This window comes from Sebastes umbrosus, chromosome 6, assembly GCF_015220745.1.
Source record: "Sebastes umbrosus isolate fSebUmb1 chromosome 6, fSebUmb1.pri, whole genome shotgun sequence".
Lineage (NCBI taxonomy): Eukaryota > Metazoa > Chordata > Actinopteri > Perciformes > Sebastidae > Sebastes > Sebastes umbrosus.
Genome location: NC_051274.1, coordinates 28,174,870 through 28,192,118, shown reverse-complemented (window position 1 = coordinate 28,192,118; position 17,249 = coordinate 28,174,870). Strand labels below are relative to the sequence as shown.

The 17,249-nt window shown below is 42.1% G+C and overlaps 1 protein-coding gene across 1 annotated transcript; it reads right to left on the bottom strand.

Moving 5' to 3' along the window:
• Positions 1-1,108: 1,108 nt before the first annotated feature.
• Positions 1,109-9,008, bottom strand: actr5 (actin related protein 5). The gene is made up of 9 exons (XM_037773427.1): positions 8,586-9,008; positions 5,954-6,192; positions 5,608-5,777; positions 5,114-5,331; positions 4,700-4,864; positions 3,347-3,451; positions 2,989-3,128; positions 2,657-2,789; positions 1,109-1,685 (listed from the first exon to the last, which is right to left on the bottom strand). The coding sequence occupies exons 1-9, from the start codon at positions 8,970-8,972 to the stop codon at positions 1,353-1,355; spliced, it is 1,890 nt and encodes a 629-aa protein (XP_037629355.1). The 5' UTR covers positions 8,973-9,008; the 3' UTR covers positions 1,109-1,352.
• Positions 9,009-17,249: the final 8,241 nt, after the last annotated feature.

Sequence of the window (17,249 nt, the reverse complement as noted above, 5' to 3'; positions counted from 1 at the left end):
CTGAATGGTGACTTTGTTGGTACTTAAAGGTCCGTGTCTTAACACTGTAAAAACAACTGCTGCATGTGTACTTTATATTTCTGAACTAATATTGTTGTTCGGTGGCGTGTTTCTTTAAATTTCCACAGAGAAATGCTTACAGTTTTTCTCAATTGTTTACACACAAATACTGGTACTTGACACACAATGACCACAACATGTAACTCATGCACCAACCCCCTGAACCAATTCTGCTAAACTACAAGCACAATTCCTGCTTTACACTCAAATTGCAGTTCTAAAACACACTTTTTTCAAAACACTACACACAATTCTCTGCATTTGGCACAATTTTCATGAAGAAAATCTCGTTTTCACAAGGAACACACTGTCATTCAAAATTCTAAAGTCAATTGCCCTACTATGCACACTGACTCATCACATGGGCAAACACCTGTCACACAGTGTTACAATTAGCAATCAGAGCTTTAGCATAGAAGGGCAAACATTGCTTGTGATGTGGATGAGGTGCTGTGGCCAGACCGAAACAGAAGAGAGGATGCAGCATAGTTTTTTTTCCCGTTTTTTTTTACTGTAACTGTATACAGTAAATTCTTCTGTTGTTTTGTATGTAGACCACTGTATGTGCAACTTTGTGTTGGTTGGGATGTACACTGTGTACATTGTTTTTGTGGGGAAAATAAAATATATTTGTTACCGTGTATATGTGTGTTCTGAGTATAAAAACAATATTCTAAAATATTTTACAACACACTTATGTATGTACTGTCTGTAGTAAGTGTAACACTGAACAAAAAAAAGGCCTAAGTCATTATGATGAATGGAGAAGAAGTGTTTTCCATTCATCATAGTGTTTTACATTGAGCACATCAGTGTTCAACTGGTTCTTATAAATGTCTATTCATATGATGGTTTGTGTGTGTCATTTGAAAACAAAATACCATTTTGAGAAGAAATAACATTGTTTTGAATGTAAAGTTTCATTTTGCAGGAGAATTGAGGGGTTTTGCCCATTGTATGTGTGTTTTTTGATTTGTGTGTAGAGTTCTGAGAGTATGAGGCATGCTTTCAGAAAATGTGTGTAAACAATCGAGAAAAACTGTAATAGCAGACCACAATGAGATAATATTATTTGCAGTTACAATCATGTTTGAGCTGGACCACCGATCTGAATCATCAACGATAAACAACATTTATCTACCTTTATCGTTTTTAGACACTCAGAATCAAAGAGCAAAGTCCTCTTTACCTTTGATTGAGTGTTTCAAGTTCACACCTGCTCTTTGGAGGTTGTTGAAAGGCATTCTGGGAAACATTAGAGGTCACAATATCACGATAACGGCGATCGCAGTTTAGGAGGTAACCACAGTAACATCAGCACCAACAGCAGGACAGGAGGGACTCAGGGCAGACGTAACCGTGGTGATGACAGCAGAGGCTCCAGTTGATGTCAGTGTGGTAACGGAGGGCTCGGCGGGGCGAGCAGGAACTGGTTTGACGATTTTCATGGGAACGAAGACGTTAGAGGAACAGTGCTCGCTCAGGTACTCGCCTCCTTTCTCCTCGTACTCCTGACGGCTGATCCATCCCTCTGCCGCCCCTCCCTCTCCACCGGGTGGATGCTCCAAGGCCCAGTCTCTCGCCCCGTACCAGGCGTCCAGGGCCGGTTGTGATGCCATCGTCACCTGGGAGGGAGTCAGTCAAGAGTTTAAATGTATTTACAAGATTACAACTGGAGGGTAAAATCTAAGCTGACTGTGTCTGAATAGTCAATGTGGAATGACAGTAATTGAGGTAACTTTGCAAGGCAGCTGGATTATCGTCACGAGATCACGCGAGAATCAAACAAAAATCCATCTTGTCAGACTTCAAGTAATGCGTTTGTGTTCGGCTTGCCAGACAAAGGACCAATCATCTTCCTTTGAGAAGCTACTGCAGCTAAGCGTGGTCGTCCCAGCTTTCAAACCGGAACCAACATGGCGGCTCGTTTGGAACATTTTTACTCTTATATTACAAAAATTGTTCTTCTAAATGTGTTTCTGAAACCATAAAAGGCGAAAAATAAGCCATGCAGTTGCTGAATCTGTCTACATTTTAGATTGACAATGGTTTGTTCAAAAGATTTTAGGGAGTTTCCAGAGGTGGAGGAGTCTCACCGGATGCCCCCAATTTGCATGGGAAGCGTGGAAAACAACAACAATGGTGTCTCCTGAAGAGGTAAGCATTGATGCTGCAATAGCATCAGTTACATCAGAACTGGAGCGTATTTATTCATTGAAGGAAGAGCAAAGAACGGCACTGAGTTAGTTTCGCTTTTGTTAGTTTGATTGACAGATGGTTCATCCAACCACCTGCCACGTATGTTTTTTGAAAGTTCCCGCCCTTTTCCAAACAGTTTCCAATGACGGCTTCTCAGACGCTTCAGTGAAACAAACCATCTGACACGGTCAGGTTATAATTGAGATACATTAATGGATAATTTATGTTCTGTGCAAACAAAGTAATCAAATCACAGCTCAAATTATTTGTACCTGTATTATTTGTTCAAATTGTCAATATAAGAACATCTGAAAGATGTGGATTGAGGATGTGATTGAGAACAGAACTCTAGTCAGGAGTGTGTAATGATAAACAGGGTTATAAAAGGATCTTGTACCTTGAAGTGTGACTGGAAGGGCCTCATAGCCAGCAGTTCTCTCTCCACTCTCTCCTTCATCCCGGGGTACTGCATGTTTCCTCCTGTCAGAAACACGTTGCTCACCAGCGCCTCCTGCTGCTCTGGTGTGTACCTGCATGTGGAATATTAATGCATCAGTTTCACATGTCACTTTCTAATATAAAAACAACCTAAGTTAATATGAGAAAAAAATGTGTTTAAGATGCAAAAGAAAATCCATGTATGTGTATGCATGGTTTCATTAGCGTGTGTGTTTATATGCATATGCATATATGTGCTTGTCGTTTTGGGTGCACATATTGTGTCATTACCTGGCCAGGACGTACTGCAGCGTCTCCATCAGTCCCATCTGGTCCTCTCCGGTCGGCGAGGGCTGGAACAGAACCTCTGGACACCGCAGACGCTCCGTCCCTACAAACAGCTGGTGGTACTCCGCCATGTTGAACACGGGCTGCAGACCAGATCAAAACAACTTTACATTAATGTGTGATACCAAATGTTTCAGCTTATGAGCAAAGTTTTGTTAGTTTCCTTAATGTTTTGGCACACAAACACAATACAGGACAAAAAGTTTTGCCACACACAGTAAACTGGCAGATAATTGCCTGCACAGCATTAATGAGGATCTAAATATGTGTCTGGGAAGCTCCAGTGTCTCCGTGCCCCTACCTGAACCACATTAGCAGGTTTTTCTGGCAGCGTGTCCTCAGGGAAGTCAGGATCCATCAGCGCCACTCCGTCTCCCTCGTCCATCGGCTGCTCCAGCTCAGACACCTGGCAGAGAGCAACAGAACAGCCTCAGGCTTCAAGTCAGCTGCAGCACATCGACTGCAGCAAACAAGGACGGATCCCGTAGAGCCCCGTAGAGCCCGGCAGCACATTCACGCCGATGACATGGAGCCCTAATTAATTATTGGTACTATTTGAAGGTGACCTCAGCTCAGTGGCTGAGTTGATCAGCTGCTGCCATTACTTTTGTGGAGAAATACAATGTAGTTTGTCCACTTTGCTTCCTTATTACTGTTGGCAACTGAAGCATTTGCATACCTAGCTTAAAAACACTGCTTATATAACACCGCTTCTACACTCAAGTTTTATATATATAAATCTAGAGAGAAAGTGACCAAGTCAGCAACACTGACAGTCCGTCGCTTCAGGCCTCCCTCCAAAGCTACTCCCCCAAAATTATCATTATGAACGTAAACAACAAACATGGCTACTGTTAGTACTCACAGCTGTCAAACTAGCAGCTGGTGGAGCAGCATGCACGGGCAGAGTGGACAAAGGCAGGTAGGTAGGTAGACAGTCAGGTAGCCGAATGAACAGCCCCTTCTCATTTACAGGACGTCAAATACAGAGGCTTTGACACAGCCGTCGGCTTTCGATACCAAAGTATGAAACACACCTGGCTTTACATTAACTACAGCGTAAACTCATCCGCGGCAACAGCAAAAGCTCAGGGAAAGTGTGTCGGGAGTGTGGTGACGTAGTTTAAAGAGCTAAAAGACACACCGGGTGGGGAAGACGGGAGGAGGATGGGTCCAACAAACACAAGGCTTCGATCCAGGAGACCGCTGTTCGTGTCCCATGCATCACGTTACAATCAGCGGTTCGTTCATGTCCCTAACCATGAAGTTATTACCTAAACCTACCTATAGTGGGGGGTGTGACGCCAAGGGGCGGTATGTGAAGAGTTGGGATGAGAACGTGTTGCAATAGAATGACTGACCGGGTTTATTACAGTCCTGCGACTGCCACCGATTTTTCTTTTTTTGTCCAAGCATTTCATTTATTGATTGCTGTCAGGATGTAATGAAAAATTCAACTAATATAACAAAAAAATGCATTTGATCAGCACTACCAACCCTACCTTTAACCTAATACAAACTACTATGATCTGTTTTTTTGACATTAATCGATGGTCAACCATACGAAACTTTTTTTTAACTATCCAAATGTTTTGTCAGACAAATCAAGATTTCCTGATTCTGTTTCTGTCTGATTTGGTGTTGTGACACCCACCTCAGTCTTTCCCTCCGCTCCATCGCTGTGCAGCAGTTTCTGTCGTCCCTGCTCCACAGCCAGCTGCAGCTTGTTGATGTACGACTGCAGCTCCTCGGCCGAGTCCATGTTGAGCTCCACCAGGCTCTTATGAAAGTGATCCAACAGGCCGTCCTCCAGCAGCTCCTGCACACACACACACAAACTCTATGATCACTGTGCAGCACGCACAAAGGTACTTTTTATTTAGGATGTTTTATAGTTATTGTTTTTAGTGAACACAAAATTCCTTAGAGGAACAATTAGCCTTTTTATAGTTCGGCCATTTTTGATCATCAGACATAAACGGGTCAAAAAGTCTTTCCTACTGTTTATTAAATCTTACACATATAAATGTCATCTAAGTAAAGAATAAACTGTGATTGATAGCCTTGCCTGTACTCCCAGGAGTCTGTCCAGCCTCTCTTGGTCCTGCAGCAGCTTCTCCTCCCGGCGGCGGGCGTTAATCTCCTGGAGCCGTCGAAGCTGCTGAGCTCGTCTCTCCTGCCGCTCCTCCACGCTCACGCAGCCGCCCGGCACCTTACCCGAGAAGGGAAGCTGCATACGGTGAACCTCCCGCTCATAAAACTCTGGGCTGCGCCACTTTTCCAGCTCTGAGGAAAACGCAACAAAGAGGAAATGGAAAGTATGTAAAAAAAGAAAGAAAGAATGGGCTGCATGCATCTCCATGTTGTCTCCTTCAGTCTAGTAGCACCTGCATCCCCACTGGCCACAAGAAGAAAATTCATATCTGTGTGTTTATTAATGTTAATTAAGATACATTTGGGGTTCCTTCAACTATTCAAAAACTTAAACAGAGTAGTGAACTTGCCCAGAGAAGCTCTAAGTGTATCAAAACATATATGTATGTTTGCACTGACGTACTGTACCTTCATGGTAATCCACCGCAGTGTAGCTGTGTTCATGGAGCAGCTCCTCCACGCGGCTGAGTGTGATGGCGGCGAGGTGACCTGGGTATTTCAGCTGCAGGAGGCGCTGCAGGTAGGACGCTGCCTGACTGCCAGCCACGTTCACGCGCTTACAGTTCACCGCATCAAACCTTGAATCAAAACACATCAAAATTTGACTCTACAGAACAAACCATGCAAAATGTGTGTATGATTTCCCTAAATAGAGTCAGAACAAACAGGAAAAACATTTCTTAGAGAAAAACAACACAAGTAAGATGATGTAAAATGAACACAGAAGCAGCTGTCTGTGTCTGTGAATCCTCACCTGCCGTTGATGACCGGTAGGATGTGTGAACAGTGGTATCCTGAGGACAGAACGATGCCGGTGTGCGGTGGCTGGAGGTTCCTTTGAGTGCTATTGTGGTAGAAACTGTACAAGCTGTCCACGCCGTAGGAGACGTGCGGGACGCCGTAGCACTCAAACAGCAGCTCTGACATCATCTGACGACAGTGCAGCGGGTTGCAGGGCGCCTCTGTCAGCACGACGGGGTGTTCCACACCGCCCTGTGAAAACATGGAGAGAATAATGCTGGTTGAGTTAGTTTGATGTTATGAAACAGAAATGGCTAAATATTACCAGCCTGCATTATTTAAAGGTCCCATATCATGCTCATTTTCAGGTTCATACTTGTATTTTGTGTTTCTACTAGCACATGTTTACATGCTGTAATGTTAAAAAAAACTTTATTTTTCTCATACTGTCAGCCTGAATATACCTGTATTTACCCACTGTCTGAAACGCTCCGTTTTAGTGCATTTGGACGGAATTGCAACAGAATTGCGTTGCTAGGCAACAGCTTGGGTCCATGTTTACTTCCTGTCAGCTGATGTCATTAACATACACTGCAACAGGAAATAAACTGGGACACATTTAGAATGTTTACGTTTAAATCTGTGTAAAGGGTCTAAATATTGTATATTTGTGACATCACAAATGGGCAGAAATCCTGACGGCTTGTTTCAAACGCAGAGTTTCTGAATACGGGCTGTGTGTATTTCCCTGATTGAGTGTTTCGATACTTTCACAGTATTTATATAGGACTTAAGCCTGCTTTATAATTATCTCACTTTTTTATAACATGGGACCTTTAAAACCTCATTTTGCTACAAAAACACAACTTTCTTCATTCATTAGAAAGCCACCACACCAGTCACCAGTCCACCACACCAGTCACCAGTCCATCACACCAGTCACCAGTCCACCACACCAGTCACCAGTCCACCACACCAGTCACCAGTCCACCACACCAGTCACCAGTCCCAGTCCACCACACCAGTCACCAGTCCATCACACCAGTCACCAGTCCACCACACCAGTCACCAGTCCATCACACCAGTCACCAGTCCATCACACCAGTCACCAGTCCACCACACCAGTCACCAGTCCCAGTCCACCACACCAGTCACCAGTCCACCACACCAGTCACCAGTCCACCACACCAGTCACCAGTCCATCACACCAGTCACCAGTCCACCACACCAGTCACCAGTCCACCACACCAGTCACCAGTCCATCACACCAGTCACCAGTCCACCACACCAGTCACCAGTCCCAGTCCACCACACCAGTCACCAGTCCACCACACCAGTCACCAGTCCACCACACCAGTCACCAGTCCCAGTCCACCACACCAGTCACCAGTCCCAGTCCACCACACCAGTCACCAGTCCATCACACCAGTCACCAGTCCACCACACCAGTCACCAGTCCACCACACCAGTCACCAGTCCACCACACCAGTCACCAGTCCCAGTCCACCACACCAGTCACCAGTCCACCACACCAGTCACCAGTCCATCACACCAGTCACCAGTCCACCACACCAGTCCATCACACCAGTCCACCACACCAGTCACCAGTCCACCACACCAGTCACCAGTCCCAGTCCACCACACCAGTCACCAGTCCACCACACCAGTCACCAGTCCCAGTCCACCACACCAGTCACCAGTCCACCACACCAGTCCATCACACCAGTCACCAGTCCACCACACCAGTCACCAGTCCACCACACCAGTCCATCACACCAGTCCACCACACCAGTCACCAGTCCACCACACCAGTCACCAGTCCCAGTCCACCACACCAGTCACCAGTCCACCACACCAGTCACCAGTCCACCACACCAGTCACCAGTCCCAGTCCACCACACCAGTCACCAGTCCACCACACCAGTCACCAGTCCCAGTCCACCACACCAGTCACCAGTCCCAGTCCACCACACCAGTCACCAGTCCATCACACCAGTCACCAGTCCACCACACCAGTCACCAGTCCACCACACCAGTCACCAGTCCCAGTCCACCACACCAGTCACCAGTCCACCACACCAGTCACCAGTCCATCACACCAGTCACCAGTCCACCACACCAGTCCATCACACCAGTCCACCACACCAGTCACCAGTCCACCACACCAGTCACCAGTCCCAGTCCACCACACCAGTCACCAGTCCACCACACCAGTCACCAGTCCCAGTCCACCACACCAGTCACCAGTCCACCACACCAGTCCATCACACCAGTCACCAGTCCACCACACCAGTCACCAGTCCACCACACCAGTCCATCACACCAGTCCACCACACCAGTCACCAGTCCACCACACCAGTCACCAGTCCCAGTCCACCACACCAGTCACCAGTCCACCACACCAGTCACCAGTCCCAGTCCACCACACCAGTCACCAGTCCACCACACCAGTCACCAGTCACCAGTCCATCACACCAGTCACCAGTCCACCACACCAGTCACCAGTCACCAGTCCACCACACCAGTCAACAGTCCACCACACCAGTCACCAGTCCATCACACCAGTCACCAGTCCACCACACCAGTCACCAGTCACCAGTCCACCACACCAGTCCCCAGTCCCCAGTCCCCAGCCCCCCACTGACCTCGGCGCCTAACCCCAGGTGAGTGAACACGTGGTCGAACATGAGCTCCTGGATCTCGAAGTTGACCACCACGTTGCGGTCGAACTGGCTCTTCAGCAGCCAGCGCAGCGGCTCCAGGTTCGGGATGTCGTTACCGATCTGAGTCTCGCTGCGGGCGGCTCCTCTGCTCCGAGCCGCCACCGACCTGAAGACCAGCCGAGGAGACTCACAGTCCGGATCCACTGGAGCCGCCCAGCCGGCCCGGGTCTGGAACGAGCCGTTATCTATCACTAACGGGACCGCTGCAGGGGTCGCACACCGGACCGGGAGCTCATAAACCGGGTCCGGAGACGTCTTAAGGTCCTGGAAGGAGAAGATCTGATACACCGGCTCCTGTTTGGACGCCATTTTGGAAGTGCGTCACTGCAAAATACAGCCGAGTGGAGTCTCGGTGTCGCCGAATTATAGTTCCTACTTGTTTTTAAATCAACTATATAATCAGAATAAAGTAAAGTATATTTAATATAAACGAGTATGTATCTAGTAATTATATGTATTTTACAAGTGCAATTACCTCTGTTTACATTACATCTATTTTTTTTATATTTGATAGTGTTACACTTCTGTTTTATTTATTTATTACATCTACTTTACCTGTTTTGTTTGCTCTATAACTGTGTGTGTGTGTGTGTGTGTTTTACCTGTCATATGTTTTACCTGCCTCGTTTTAGTCTTGTCAAGTATTTGTTTTAAAGCACAATGACTAGAAGTGGCAACTGTGAATCTCGTTGTATTTAATACAATGACAATAAAGCTTTCTATTCTATCTAACGAGCATGTTTTGGCTTTACTGTTTGTTTTTTTAACCTTGTTTTATTTTTGTCATGTTTTTATGACTAATTTTGCTGACGTTATTTATTTATTTATTTATCTATTTATTTATCTATTTATTTATTTATTTATTTTGTATTGTCTATGTAAATGTTTTATGTCTAATGTGATATCTGCTCAGTTTGGAGGATGAAAACTTTGTAATTGTAATGATTGTCTTATTATTTGTATATTAATTTTGGGAATAATAATAATAACAATAATAACAATTAATATTATTATTATTATTATTATAATAACAATTTTATTATATTTATTTTTAAATATAAAAAAAAAAAAAACACTGCAGCGCTATCAGCACTGCAACTACGGTTTGCAACATTAATGTATTGTGTATCTGTATGTATCCACAGTTACAATAAATGTGAATTTTGAATATATCTACTTTTTACCACCAGAGGTCGTACTACACTAATGTAAGCATAAATCCCTCTGAGATGGATGAGACACTGATTTATCCTGGTGGGTTATTAGGTTGGGAAAGGGCCTTATTATTTAAGTCAGACTGTATAAAAAGCTTCATAAATTTGTATCACCTATCAAACTGTTGTTTAAATCTCAAACTGCTGTGTAGAAAAATGTAAATTGCAATTGCAAATTTTACTTTACCTCTTAAATCTTACTGACTCGTTGTAGCCACATTATACATTTTAGTGGAGACCCCAGAGTTTCCATTTGATGGAATGATGCAGCCAAAAATAAATAGACAAACGGAGCCATTTCCAATCTGTATGCAAACTAAAAGAGATGTTTCAAATCTCATTTGTCATTTGTCATTTTTCTCATCATCACCTCAAATTTGGGGTCAACTGAATAAACATGCTAGAAATGGACGCGTCCATTGTGACGCTACATTTAAACCATGTGAACAGACATTTCCCCTCAGGCCCTGAGATCCCTGATTTCTCTCTGTCTGCCGTCCTGTTACTCTCAGCTGACCGAGTGAAGCCTCAGCTGGTGATGTGGGACACCTGCACATGTGAGCTACTGTATACGTCCCAGTCTGCATCAGTTCAGACCATTCAGTCAGTGCACACGTTCATGATGGAGATCTCACACTCAGATTTTGATTATCCTGAATTGCAATACCCCAATGCTCAAATGGATCAAGAATAACTGTTGATGTGTTTTACAGTATAGTCAGCTAATGAACAAATGTACCAGGAATATTACTGCTGGTTACAGCCCATGTGGCTTTCAAATTTCATTCATACCATCGTTCAGCAATCCATTAATTAACTGAAAATGAATGCCTGACCTAAGTCTGATGTGTGTATTAAAAAGTTAACTTGTGTTTTTGTTTTAAAATGTGAGCAGTTTGTGCAGATTATCTTTTGTTCTTACAAAATATTTTTTTAATTTGTTCACTTCACAGCAGTTTTAATACTTTGTGTGCACCTAATTTGGTGAATTAGTAACCAACTGCATTTGTTCTTCTCTTAACTAGAATATTTAGTTATATATTGTAGCCAGATCTTGAAAGCAAATTTAAATATAATATTTAAAGGAGGATTTCATACAAACGTGTATTGGCTGACTTTTAGTTAAACCCCTTCAATGCTACAAGATTAATCTGCAAATCCATCTTTATAGAAGCAGCGTTCCACCCCACAGAACTAATAAAAATACCAAAGATGCCAAACATGTCAGGCATTTAGTGTAAAGAATAATGCACAAGACACAGTATTTTCATTTGATGTAGGCCTAATGGTGCAGCCATATACAATGGCTTCTTGGGTTTGAATATTTCACTCAATCTACTGCTACAGTATATTGAAAAATAGGGAGGAAATATGGCAAACTGTCCCATACATTTGGATAAATTTGATTTCTACTGTTTGCATTTTTTACATGTATGATGTGTCTATAATATTGCCATTGTTTTGCCGTGAGGCTGTGAAGAAAGTGTGTTTTCTGGGTGGGTTTATTTCCTGGATAGCGCAGATATTTGGGAGCAGAGGATGAAAAAGATGAAGGAAGGAACGTGTGTGTGTGTGTGTGTGCGTTTGTGTGTGTGTGTGTGTGTGTGTGTGTGTTACTGTATGAAGCTTGATGGTGTGTCACTGAAGCACGAGCACAGTTCACTGCTCAGGCACAAAGCTCTAAGTGACTGCCGTCCCCCTCCTCCTGATGCTAATAAGCAGATCTGGGTCAGCTCACCCTCTCAAACACACACACACACACACACACACACGGTTACATACCCACTGGTAAGACACACACACACACACACTATCCACACATCCCCACCCACACAAACATGCACATACGGTCAGAAAACTCATGCAAATACACCCCCCATCTAGTTTCTCTCCTCTCCAACACACACACACACTGAGGTCCACTCCTCCCAGGAGGCAAGACGTGACATTGTGTCGTCGTCCGTGCACGATGCTTGCAGCCCTCTGCTTGTTGTGCTTGTCATCCAGGCTGCGGTGATGAGGCGCAGGGGAACTAATAGGCTACAAGCACTCTGGGACTGCCACGCGTGATGCCAGGCAGCCTCCATTTTGTGGAGGAATGAACAGACTGTTATTTCTCACTGACGGGGAGGGGAAGGGAAGGAGGGGGAATATCATGTTAGAGAAAGGGTCAATCATGTTTAGTGTTCATGAATAATATACAATGATTTGACAATGTCTTTCATTAGTTTCAGATTTAATTATTCATTGTCTTTTTTTATTTGTATCTATTTTTGGGTGGTTCCAATGAAAGTGTGATTTAATAGAGAAGTGATCGGACGACAGGATATACCTTTAATTCATTTTTACCATTTTACCATATTGAAGATTTTCCCCTCCCACTCTCTAATGCTGTTTTGTGGAGGCAGGAAAATCAGTTTTTTGTTTTGTTTTTGCAGAACTCTCCGAAGGGGAAAAAAAAAACAATGTCAGTGACGATTATGTGTGTGATTATGAATCACAGCATTCTGCAATCATTTCCATGTCGTTGTCATGACAACACTGAATTTTCTTTTTGTAAACGCCCTGAAATCAGACGACAGCTGTCGTGTGTAATTATAATGTCACAACAGGATTATCAATTCAAATTCAAAAATTTTATTTATCAATTTTTATCTTGACCTGACAACATGAATTAAAGGGCAATACTTGTTCAGTGTACTTAATTATGGTCATTCCAATAGACCTTTTCATTGCCACTCTGTTGCTAGGGGCAACAGCTTTGGTCCAAGTTTACTTCCTGTCAGCTACTGCATTAACAAACACTGCAACAGGAAACACAAAGACAATGTTTATGTTGTCAAGTTTGAAAAGGTCGATAAATTAAACTTTTGTTGTGACATCATAATTACACACGACAGCTGTCGTCTGAATGCAAGATGTTTACAAAAGAAAATGCGGTGTTGTCATGACAACGAAATGTGTTCTGCAAAAAACAAAAAACAAACAAACAAACAAAAAAACAGCGTATTGTCACCGAGAAGCAGATTTTCCTGCCTCCACAAAACAGCATTAAAGAGTGGGAGGTGAAAATCCTCAATATGCTCTAGAAGTGAGCTTGTGGTTGAGGGGTTGCTGGTTGTAATCCCTGGAGTCCATTTTTAACTGTGAGGAAAACATATGACTGTCCCATTACATTCCTTTGAGCAATGTGAAAAAGACACTGTAGTAGTAAAAGAGAGCATAGGCATAAATTATTTAAAGTTATATCCTGTCATTAACATTTTATTTTCCCCTGATTTCTCTACTATATCACGTTACGTTCAGTGGAAACCACCCAAACACAAAGTAGATGAATAAAAAAGACAATGAATAATTTACTATAACGATGAAAGACATTATCAAATCATTTCACAGGACCAAAAAACTCTTTTGAATTAACAAATTAATCTGTGAATGTGGGAGTGACTGGCTGAGGACAGGCCAGAGAAAAGAAAAGAAAGCTCAGTGTGTGTGTGTGAGAGAGAGAAAGAGAGAGAGAGAGAGAGAGAGAGAGAGAGAGAGAGAGAGAGAGAGAGGGTGAAGGAATGACGGATGGAGGAAGAGAGGCCAGTTTATGTAACGATCGTGACTCTGAGCAATTCTGATATATCAGAGCCACACTGCGGACAAACCCCCTGCAACCTCTATGACTCTCCTCAGCACCCTGTCACGCCTGCACACACACACACACACACACACACACACACACACACACGCACACATTCTTCCTCTTCGAGACACGTACACTGTACACATACACACACACACACTTTATCTCTATCTCTCTCTCTTTCCCTCACACACACACCGAGTCTGTCACTACCACTCTCTTCAGTCTCTGGCCCTGTAAGCCCAGCAGATCTTTTTGGGCCATAGAGTGATTAATGTGTTTGTGCACCTGTCACTATTCATGCATTCATGTACGTGTGAGAGTGTGAGTGTGTGAGTGTGTGAGTGTGTGTGTGTGTGTGTGTGTCTGTTCTGTCTTGTTTAATGGATAAGATGAATATGTCTGTACAGTATATAAAATTCATCCACTGTTCTTTAAAAGGTGCTAAATTCGATATCCGGAGCATAGAGATATAGAGGAGTGATGTCTACCTGAACAGAGAATGAAGTCACTCTTCTTCTGTGTGTGTGTTTTGTAATCAGAGCTTCTCTGTGCTTTGTTTACATCGCCGGGCCAGCTGCGCATGCTTGTTTTGAGGTAAAGGGTTAGAAAAAAAAGCCCCATTCGAGGACTGGAAAACACACCTTGTGGGAGCAGAGATGCTAGTATAGAGTAATGATAGTGGCTCTGTCCTGCTCTTTATTTGGTTTGCAAATAGCCCAACTTGTGTTAGGTGGCGTTACGTTTGCCAAACTCATCGATTATTCATGTATCATGCATGTAAAGGTAAATGCTAATACTGTTTGAAAATACGAAAAACATAAATCTGTAACCACTTACAAAGCAGCCTATATTTTTCTATAAACATCTAAACCCTCCACTATTACATTTTTATTATAATAATATACTACAATACTAGAGCTGACGAGTGCTACACTGCAATAAAAAGAATGTTGCTCTTTTATTGCCATGTCTTCTACATAGATCATCAGTTGTTGGTGAGGATACTGACATGCCAGCCATCATGGACATATTAAAGACCCGCTAACTGATGTCACCACTGATATTATCAACATGTCACTGTAAGAGAGTCATCACAGTTTATCTGCTAATTAGCACAATATATATAATTTAGATTTTGTGGAAAGCGAGGATTTGTTTTTTTGTGTGGATAATGGTGGAATATTGCCACCATATGGCCATTTATTAATCCTGTAAGCACAATCTAATTTTCCCAAATTAATTTCTTTGGTCTCTTAGTGCCCATTTTTGGCTAAAAAGAAATTTCACACTTTGATTTTTTTTTTAATTTAATTTTGCTAAATAGTTTTTTCACAACTCCTCGCACTAATTATATATATCTTAACCACACATGATACATATTTAGAACATATTTGGATGAGAAATTTTAGAAGAAAAGTCCATCATTTGTGTATTTATATGCACCTCACCTTGGTTTCCTGTAGTTTTGGCCTAGCAGGATTTTTTTTTTCACAGCAGACATTTTGACTTGTCACATGTGGGAAAAGCACAGGTGTTACTAATTACACTAATGATGTTCTATTAAAGTGTCCCAGTAAGTGATGACAGTGAGTCTACATGCACAACAACAACAGGACCCTGAAACTGAAGCAGCTAAATGGAATTCAGCCATCGATCATTTTATCATTTAGGCCACAACCTGTGCTTTTTCTGCTGTAACAAATCAAAATGTGTGCTGTGAAAAGGGCTTATTTTGAAGAAAAAACTAAATTCAGCAGACATGTGCAGGTATAACTGCAGGCTGCACAACCATGGTCAGGAGTCTGACTCGCTTGAAATTTTCTACAATTCATTCATTAATCCGGGGATTTATTTAGATATTATCAAAACTCCATGGTCACCATAAGCCAATCAGCATCAGATGTGCATGAAAAATATATTTTCTATCATAAAAAATTATAATTTCTCACGACTGTGCAGCCATGGAGGCAAGTGTTTGTATTTTTCCTTTGCTTTTTCCCCCCTCACTATAATCACACAAAAGGTTTAGGATTGTCTTAAATGTTTTAATTCTCCTTCCACCCAGGCAGTCAAAGCTTTCACACACAAATAACCTGCACTGAGAGGAGGAAAAAAAAAACTCTTTTCTCTGAAAAAATCTCAACATGCACACACACCCCGTCCAATTACTGTGTCCATGGCAACTATCAGAGATTATTGCTCCCAGTCAGCACTGCACGGCTGTTAGACGAGCTGCTATAAGCTCCTCCATATCTCAGGCCTCCACACACACACACACACACACACACACACACACACACACACTGCAGCATACACTCCCATCCCTGAGTGTCTCTACACACACACATTGAGCTTGAATTAATCCTTCTCTTTGTAGCCTTAGAAGCTAAATTGGTCGCCCCAGCAACCAATCTTAAAGCCCTTTCAAAGAAAAAAAAAAAGGCAGACTGAAAATCCATTTTGTCATGAGGAAATAGAAAATATGGTGTTGGGGAGAATTTAAAGTGGCCTGGTGTATTTTTATTATTATTTTATTATTTTTTTTTATTTATATATATATATATCCTCCTGGGAACCGAGTTAAAAAGTGTCTTCCAATACTTTTTTTTTGTGATTTCCTTCCTATTTAAGGTTAAAAGAAAAATATTAACGATTTAGGCTTGTTAAACTTTATTTTTATTGTCCACTGTAGTGGACTATTGGACTATTTCAGTGTGAAAAGGTTAAAAAAATGAACAGATTATGGCTGTAGGGTGATATTAAACCAAGAATACATTCAAATTGATTAAAAAAAACAACACGTGCCATATCACTGGAAAGCCCATGATGTCCTCTTTACAATACACCAGGGGTTGATAGAGTAAGACTAAAGAGTAAAAGGATATGCATGTGGACAAAATGTCCACTACAGAGGACACATGTCAATGTCATAGACCGTTTTTTAACTGAACTATAATGCATTCTTAAAAAACATCACTTTACTGCTGATCAACTGTCTAAAGTATCATCAGTAACAGTTTCATGCAGTATGTTTTTAATTCTGGGACCTGATCTGCACATGTGAGGCTTGTACATTGTATATGATTGTAAAATCAGTGAATTAGCTTTATTGTTCTTCACTCACATGTTGTTCTGGTTTACATTCTGTGCTTTTAGCCAGATATAGACAGACATTTTGGGAAAAGTGTCAACAAGTCTATTTTAGCCTTTTTCCTAACAAGTGCCTTTAATTGTATTTAGTGTGACTTTTCCTAAGTCTATTCATCTAGGCAAAAAATAATGTTTATTAAAATTAATGTAAAAAATACAACCTAAATAGTACATTAAAACAAATCAGTAAGATAATGTAAAATAAAGGTGGAAAAACAGCTATATCTTTAAACAGTAAATCAACTATAAAATACTGTGAAATTAATAAAAACAACCAGTTCAAACTGTATTTTTCATTAACAGAACAAAGCTGTAAATTTCAGCAACAGTATAATAATGTTAATTTTACAGTAGCATAAAGGCAAACCTGCTGCCATCAGTTCTTTACTGTTATTTTACTGGGAAATTCTTAACAGTGTACATATATATAATTTTTTGCAGAAATATATATTCTACATGCATTTCTTTCACATTTCTTTATAGATGTAGAAGCAGTCATCATTTTCAGATTTAGGGTGAGGCAGCATGTATTTCGCGTGCTTGCTTGCGTTCCTGTGTGCGCGCATGTGTGTGTGACATTTGCAGCCG

Coding starts and splice junctions, on each gene's coding strand:
- actr5 (XM_037773427.1), bottom strand. CDS start 8,972: ATGGCGTCCAAACAGGAGCCGGTGTATCAGATCTTCTCCTTCCAGGAC. Junction 3,452..4,699: donor GAGCGGAGGGAAAGACTGAG/GTGGGTGTCACA, acceptor GCTCTCTGCCAG/GTGTCTGAGCTGGAGCAGCC. Junction 1,686..2,656: donor CCTTCCAGTCACACTTCAAG/GTACAAGATCCT, acceptor ACTCCCTCCCAG/GTGACGATGGCATCACAACC.